At 44.5% G+C, this 8703-nt stretch overlaps 1 protein-coding gene across 10 annotated transcripts in view; it reads right to left on the bottom strand.

Annotated features, from left to right (window-relative positions):
• LOC140402452 (ryanodine receptor 1-like) overlaps window positions 1-8703 on the bottom strand; it is a 497733-nt gene that overhangs the window by 269462 nt on the left and 219568 nt on the right. For all 10 annotated transcript variants that reach the window (XM_072490240.1, XM_072490241.1, XM_072490242.1 and 7 more), the window contains 2 exons: window positions 5648-5762; window positions 2285-2417 (listed from right to left, as the gene is read on the bottom strand). In XM_072490240.1, coding sequence (XP_072346341.1) covers window positions 2285-2417; window positions 5648-5762 — 248 coding nt within the window. The remainder of the gene's footprint in view (window positions 1-2284; window positions 2418-5647; window positions 5763-8703) is intronic.

The raw sequence follows: 8703 nt of genomic DNA, 5'->3' as shown, positions 1-8703 counted from the left end.
AATGACAGTGTCATGGAAGGTACAATTAAGCCCCTTGAGGGCTCAATAAAGGGCATTATCACAACGCTAACATGAATTATCAAGTTGACGCACGGGATATCCAATGTGTCAGAAGGCCTCTCAGCAGTAGGCTGGGTAAACATCGGAGCTAGAGGTTCCATTCAATGCAGAAGGTGCCGCATTGAAATACTCAACCACAACAATGGCAGTGCCTTTTACTGTGGAGGGCATATGATGGGGCTTTCCCCCTCATATCCGACAGCCCCAAGCACTTCTAGCTCTCTTATTTACCCCATTAGTGGCTTGTGAATAAGGATGAAAAACACCATCACATCACCTGCATACTTCAACAGCACGCAGCCCTGACAGTACAGCTTCCGCCCCCTGTTGGTTCTCCATTCTCAGGAGCCTGCCCGCCATCCTTAATTGATGGGGCACCCAGAGGCAGCCACTTAATTTGCCACCTCTTCCAAAATCACCCTCAGGGTCCCCCACTGGTGACATTTGTGGATTTCCAAACTGCATTTCATTCCGACGATATCCTGGGAACAAAATGTCCTGCCCATTAAGTCCTGGATATGGATTTTTCTACTAATGTCATGAATTACAAGGTACATCATTCTAACTGGGGACGAAACAGTAGTTATTAATTGAGTGGTATAAGAAAGTCCAGTTAAAAGAAGATACTCTCCAATGTACACCATTTTCAGCATTGCTTTCCCCATCCGACTGCTGCCTCACAGCGTCAGGGACCCAGGTTCAATTCCAGCCTTGGTTGATGGTGTGGAGTCTGCACGTTCTCCCAGTGTGTGCGTGGGTTTCTTCCAGGTGCTCCAGTTCCTTCCACAGTCCAAAGATGTGCAGGTTAGGTAGGGTTACAGGGGAGGGTGGGGGAGTGGGCCTAGGAAGGGTGTTCTTTCAGAGGGTCGGTGCAGACTTGATGGGCCAGATGGTCTCCTTCTGCACTGTAGGGATTCAATGGAAATCCCTTTAGAGATTTATGATCTCTTGTTTGGCATCTTAATATAACCCCACTAGTTATGGCTGATTTGCAGAAACTAATCCAGGCAACAGTTTCAGACAACTTTTGATGACATCAATCAATGGTGTCATTTAATTGATGGATCAGAAGATATGCTAAAATCCCAACAGGATGGTGGCTTTGCGATTCTATTAATGGGGTCCAATTAAAAATGAGAGTATTGGGAGGTCTGTATAAATAGATTAATATTGATCTGTATAAACAGGTTAATGAATAGATTGCTACAAACTCTGCCACATTAGCTGCAAAATCTTACAAAGCTGATGAAATGCAATCAAGATCTAATTGGAGAGAAGACTTGGAGATGATGTCTCCAGAGGGAGAAAGATCTGGCAACAGAAATTAGTCTCTCAAGTTTTCCAAAAGCACCACTAAGTCTGCTAAAGTTAGAATCAGAGGTTTAATCAGTATTATTAGATACGCTTCAAATGAAAGAATCTGTGTATCCCGCGAGTCCGTAGCGCAGTTTACTTTTAACTGAAGCTGTGTTTCGCAGTGTAAGTCTCCATCCATTTGGTCTGATGTTAAGTATAGTTTGGTCTAGTTGGAGGAACCATTTGCATGGAAAATCAAGTTAAGACATTTATTTGAATGACTGCCCTTCATTGAATTTACATATACAGTAGGCCATTTTTATAAAGTTTGGAAAACTGTTGGAAAACAACACAAATAGGAATTGGTCACCAGGAAGCATCCATTTTAGAAATAATTTGAAAACCTTAAATAGTAATGCTGAATAGGGTTTAGCTCAGTTGGTTGGGCAGTAGTTTGTGATGCAGAGCAAGGCCAGCAACGTGGGTTCAATTCCCGTACCGGCTGAGATTATTCATGAGGGTCCACCTTCTCAACTTTCCCCCGCTTGAGGTGTGGCGATCCTCAGGTCAAACCACCAATCAGCTCCCCCCACCCCCCCCAAAGGGGAAAGCGGCCTATGGTCATCTGGGACTATGGCGATTTTACTTTATCACAAGAATGAGGGTCTACCTCAAGTGCTGTGTCTTGGCCAAGTGATGCTCCAAATCAAGATTACTTTCAATAATTTACAATTCAAAATTCTTCCAAGAGCTGAAGGAAAACAAAAGTACTAAATTCGCCACTAAAGAAGCTCATCAGAAATGCACTATTTAAAATCTGAACTTGCCAGATTTGAACTTTCTTCTGCACAATTTGTTTGCGCAGAAATAGTCATATTTCTATTTACGACATCAACATTGTCTTATCAGCACTGAATGAATTCCTTACCCAGTCCAATGCCACTGTTATCCAGTAGGTAGCTTAAGTGATCAAACATGGCTCGCTGATTTTGCCGGCTAATGCGACAGAAATAGCACAGGAATCGGCAGCAGTTTGTCACCATTCTGGGGAACCGTATCTCCTACAAGAACGGGGAATACATCTCAGTGGAAGTTTAATGAACACTTTTCACATTTACAGAATTCACATATACCCATGCACAGCTGTCACAACAAATATCCATTAGAGTTAAAGATGAAAAAGTTTAATAGTAGCAGTTTTGGAGTTAAATGTACAAAATATAACAGCACTAAAGGCCCTTTATCAATATAGATGCAAAGGATTACTATTCAAAGAAGAAAATGAGATTGTTTAACAAAATTACCCTTCATCCAACAGTACCCAAAATATAGATTAATAATTATTTGTCTCATTTGCTTATGTGGAACCTTAATATGCACAATTGGCTGCAGTTTGCCTCCATAACAAGTAACGGTCATGTTAGCAATTACTTGATTTGAAGTGCTTTGTGATCCAGGACTGATAAGACATTATAAAACCAAAGTTATTATTTACTTCCTTTTATTCTTGGCAAACCAAACAGAAGGACAAAGTTATACTTTGTATACTTGCATTGCATGGCGTTTGCATACTCTAAGGAATAGCGATAGAAAATACGGAGTTCAATTTTTTGCAGTTGTACACAGACCTCCCAATACTCTCATTTTTAATTGGACCCCATTAATAGAATCGCAAAGCCACCATCCTGTTGGGATTTCAGCATATCTTCTGATCCATCAATTAAGGCAAGACTTTGATTTACTCATTAATATTCCAAAAACTGGGTTAACGATTAAACAGGACAGGGACTCAAATGAAACAGAAGAGAATTTGATAGTGAGCAAGGAAATTAGAGAAGGGACTATAGAGATTAGAACAAGCAGTAAAATTAGACAATGATGTAGAGATATTTGAGAGAATAAAAGTAAAGTCTGTCTGCTGAGGAATGTACAGAGTGCAAAACATTAAAACTATAAAACAATCTTACAGAGCTTAACCTGCTGGCTAGGGTTTTTAGTCATGAGATTATATCCTAGAACACCAGTGCATACACAGTGGGTTCATCCAAACTTCATTCTGTGTTATTTTAGTGCTAACTTCAACTTGTTTAAACTAGGGTAGGAGATTGTCCATGGATTGGTGCATGGCTCGTTGGTGGTAATGATGTTGCAACTCGAGAATACCAGTATGGGAAAGGAGAAGGTTGCACATGTCTACTAAAAGGATTTAGAAAGCGGCTGAATCAGGAACATCCGAGAGGTATTTGGAGGAATTCTCTGCTCCAGTCACTGAGATCGGGAATCCTGATCTGGTGGAGAATCCCGCGTTGGCCCAAAAACAAGATCAGCACCGCGTGGCAGACCTGTCCCCAGTCTTTGGTCCCGCCGGCCATAAGGGGCTTCCTGTCCTGGCGGAAGATACAAACAGCTCATATGCATTCATTTGAATGTGATTAATGGGCTGGAAGCCCAAATCTCCAGCATTCCCTCCCCCACCGCCCAACCCGAACTCCGTAGGGTGGGATTTGGTGCAAGTACTGACAAGTGCAATCCTGGCACGCCGGACCCAGAGGGTGGTGGGTTCAATGTGGTGAGCTCATGTGCCCCTCTGCCACTGACAGGTCCCCCATGGATCCTGGGAGTTGGGTGGGCTCAAGAGGTAGGAAAAGGTGACCCGCAGGACCCTCTGGTCCCGTGTCTGGACTGCCCCTTCCAGCCCTGGCCAACATGAAGTTCACGCTTGCCATGGCAATCTCAAGCAGTCCTCTGTTCGAAATCATTACCCTCGTCTGACCTGTTTAAACTTTGACGTGGCCTTCTTTGAATTGTTCTGCCTGACAGCCGAGGAGCAGTTTAGACAGTTCATTGAAGAATCAAGCCAGGAAGACGTTCTCTTTCCTCACATCTGCGCCCTCAGTCCTATGCATATAAACTGTTGCTTTTTGAAGTGTCTGAGCCTTTCTAGAAACCCATAAACACTTGAAAAGCCTCGAAATGCTTAGCATTCATTCAATTTCATGGTGCAGCATATTGACTAGCCTTTGATTGACAGCTTAATGGTTTAAACACAGCAGGCTGGAGATTTGTTTATTTATTTTTTTCCTTCCCTTCACGCTTGAATGCACCTGAAGTACCTTCGATTGATCGTAACCACAATGTCTATAAACAATCCTGTTCTGCCTTGACAGGTGCTGACCACTGCAACAATGCCAAGTGCTTTCTGTAGTTAGAGAAGCGGAAGTGAAAGCACTTGGCGTTTTTGAAGGGTTGGAGACAGGTCATCCGTGGGTGAGGTGACCCATTATTCCCATGGTGGAGGGGTATGCCCCCCTCAATGAGAGGCTGGGGATGCTGCCTTTGTTAGCGGGGTGGGGGGGGGGGGGGGGGAGTCAACAGTTGGCAGCTTGAGACCAGTAAGTGCAGCTAACCCGGCATGCTCGCTGCTGTGCATACTTTTGCATAGTAAAGGTATGAGAATACCACCTCGGCCCTTCTCCTGGCGCCAGTAGGACATAGTCCCAATTCTCTGGGAGCACTTAAGCCAGATTTCTCTCTGGCCGTCCGCTGACGGCGGTAATCTCTGGTCCTGCTGGCTGCGCATCCCTGCCTGCAGATTTCCCGGCAGCATTGGGGAGGGGGCTGCAATTGGAAATCCAATTTACAACAGCGGGAGCAGTGAATCCTGCGGCCTCCCGCTGCAAAGAAACACGTGGCTAGGAGGCTGGAGAATCCCGCCCTGAGTTTCTGAAACAGAGAATCCCGCTCAGACATCTGGTTCCCAATGAATTTAGCCTCCAAGTTGCTTCAGAATGTCATGAATATTTGATTGTGTAAAGGTTTGACACATTTTTAACAAACATATAATACCATTACCTAGTTGGGTTTCATATCATTCTTGTAAATATTGTAACTTAAATATATGCTTGAATATGTTGCAAACTTTATTTTCAGTATTTAGGGTCTCAATTTAGTAAGAGTTTGCTGCTAAAATATTTGTCAAAAAAATATGTATTTGGATTAAGTTCATGTTCACACATCTGTAATTGTTATTCCGTGGATTCCGATTGGGACATTCCACCCATTGACCAGTAATTAGGTCTGATGCCTGAAATGAAACTGAGCATGAACTAGATGCAAGTTTATATATTAATATATCGATGGGTTCATTTCGCAGCTAAAATGTTCTATCCAATCTGTGAAAAAAAATCGAACTGAGGCCCTGGAATCTTTGTGCAAAAAAGTGCCATACATCTGACAAAATGTGAAATACACTGTGTGAAATTCAGATTAACCGAGTAATACACATTAATACCTTAGAATCACCACCTCCTAACACGTTCACCATGACTTCCATAACAGTTTCGTGCATGCCCAAAGCACGCATCAAGTTTGGATGTTGATAGAAGACTTTATTGTTCATAATGTTCCTGCAAAGAGGAAGACAACTCGTTCACCTTGTGCCTTCTCAGAAAATATGCACCAAGGTTGCAATTTGTCCTGTGGTGTCATTTTAATTATTAATAGTGGGCGTGATCCGGCAGAAATGAAACAGAGTCCCGTGTCGAGCGCATTTGGCTGGGGTCGTTACCGGTGCTCGCAGCGCCGGGATAGACTCCGCTATCTAACGGGACTCGGTTTAATTTACAGGGCCCCAGCGAGGAATGATCCACTGAGGCTGCACATATCATTTTCTGCAGAGGAGCTCTGCTCATCAGAGCGCAAAGAGAAAATTGTGCCCCAATTTCAAGAACACCCCACACCTAAGGAGGGCAGGGCAGCCCCGGCCTGATCCCTGGCATGTGCAAATTGCCACTTGGGCACTTTTGCACTGGCACGCTGGTAGTGTCCCTGCCAGACTGGCAGTGCCACCTGGGCACCCCAACTGTGCCAGGATGGCACCTTACCCAGAGCTCAGCCACCCAGGGACCCTTGATTCCCTGGGAACCCCCCCCCCCCCCCACCACCAGACCCCTTTTGCGGAGATCAGTACTAACAGGTGCTTGCTCAGGGTCTCCAAGGCGAGGGGTGGGATCCCGCATCTTGGGTAAGTCCGGCGAGTGCACATTAAAGTGGACCTTGCTGCAGTACTTTAATATGCAGATTAGCATGATCCGGTCCCACCCATTGTGGGATCTCGCGAAGCATGGCGAGCCGGGTAAGAGGCCTTTCCCGGGATCTACCAGCCGCGTCCCATCCTGATTCTGGCGGAATGTGGCCAGTAGGTTGCGCCCAGTATCTTCATATGTAGGCCCGGCTGGTGGCACAGTGGTTGGCACTTCTGCCTCACGGTGCAGAGGACTCGGGTTCGATCCCAGCCCCGGGTCATTGTCCGTGTGGAGTTTGCACATTCTTCCCGTGTCTGCGTGGGTCTCACCCCAAAACCCAAAGATGTGCCGGGTAAATTGCCCCTTAAATTGAAAAGATTAAAAATACATATAGATATCTATATAATATATATATATAACCCAGCTGCAAGGGGTTGAAGATCGTAATGGTCAGATATAGTGGGGATGTTGGTCAGAGACTGCTGGGCGGTTTGATAGGGAGGAAAACATGTCAGCTTACAGCGGCCTGGTACTCACTACACTTTACAAAGGACGCAAAGGTATTGGGGAGTGTACAGAGGAAATTTACTAGAACAGGTCCAGGGATGAGGGATTACAGGTACCTGGATAGCCCAGAGGAGCTGTTCTCCTTACAGCAGAGAAGGCTAAGGTCAGATTTCATAGGGGCTCTGAAAATCATTAAGGGTTCTAAATGGAGTAAAATAATTGAAACTCTTTTTAGGTCGATAACAAGAATTACGATGACTGTCGAAAGAACCAGAAGCGACACGTGTAGAAACTTGCCGCATAATAAGTGGTTGGCATTTGGAATGCAGTGCCTGATAAGGTGGAGGAGACTGATTCAATGGCAGCTTTCAAAAGGGAACTGGATACCATTCTACGATCCTGGTTTCCTTTTACCTGCCGCATTTCCTGATAGCCAAGAAACCCAGCCTGAGTGGAAAAAAATTGGGAAGAATATAAAAATGGAGGCACCTAGCCAGCCTCAAAGACTTTGCTGATCAAGGCTCCACTTGAGAGCAAATGGGTCCCCAGTCTCTGTTAAAACTGAAAGTTGGCGGATTGGAGTTTGCTTTGAAATGGTTATAATTTGAATTCACAGTCCCTATTCCACCTGCTTCGGGGACTAAAGTTACCCTACTGTATTTTCAGATACTCAAGTCACCTCCTCAGATGTAGGTTCAGAAGCAAATTTAATTGATGCAGTTACAAATAGAGAACTAAAAGTACTTAGGGAAGGACTGGCTGAATTTCACCTCCGGGGGAGATGCGTATTACCTAGGTGTTGAAAGGACTTGGCGTACCACATAATAGACTGAATGTGGAGTCAGGGAATAATCAGCAGAATAGATAATTATCTAGCTGCAACACAGAAACCAGAGAAGAGTGGCGAATAGCAGCTATTAATGGCAGCATCTGGGAATTGGTGATCGATAAGGTGCCTGTAAGTGCTGGCACCACTGTGGTTTACAATTTTTAATCAACAATTGAGACTCGGGGATAAATTATACAATTCCTGAATTTGTGGACGACACCGTAGAGAGAGATAATTACGGAGGAGAAATGCAACAATTTACAAAAGAGCAAGAACAACCCTCCAGAATGGACTTATAATTGCCAAATGAATTTCAAAATTGGTAAGTGCGAGGTCCTCGCATGTTGGCAAGAAAAATAAGGAGGTCACATGTTTCTTGGGGAATAGGTCTACATGGGGCGCAGGCGCGAAGGAATCCGGGAGTACAAATACAGAAATCACAAAGCAGCAATACTGGTTGATAAAGCCATTAAAAAGCGAATCAAGGGCAGCACGGTGGCGCAGTGGGTTAGCACTGCTGCCTCACGGCGCTGAGGTCCCAGGTTCGATCCCGGCTCTGGGTCACTGTCCGTGTGGAGTTTGCACATTCTCCCTGTGTTTTCGTGGGTTTCGCCCCCACAACCCAAAGATGTGCAGGGGAGGTGGATTGGCCACGCTAAATTGCCCCTTAATTGGAAAAAGTTAATTGGGTACTCTAAATTTATTTTTAAAAAGCGAATCAAGTGCTCGGGTTTGTGTCCAGAAGGATAAAATTAATAGGTTGAGAAATTATGCCAAATTCGAATCTTTGAGAGACCATACTTGGGAGTGTGCTGTGTAGGTCTGTTCTCCATATTATTAAAGAAGAACAAAGGCATTAAAGAGGGTTCAACGATTTAGAAGAATGATACCAAAATTGCGAACTTATAACCATCAGAAATTGATGAATAGGCTAGGTTTCTTCAACTATAAATGATACATGGACAGGTGGAACTGCATGAATATGCT

Source organism: Scyliorhinus torazame, chromosome 25, assembly GCF_047496885.1.
Source record: "Scyliorhinus torazame isolate Kashiwa2021f chromosome 25, sScyTor2.1, whole genome shotgun sequence".
In the NCBI taxonomy this organism is placed as follows: Eukaryota; Metazoa; Chordata; class Chondrichthyes; order Carcharhiniformes; family Scyliorhinidae; genus Scyliorhinus; species Scyliorhinus torazame.
The sequence above is the reverse complement of the archived record's forward strand: the minus strand, read 5'-3'. Positions and strand labels throughout refer to the sequence as shown.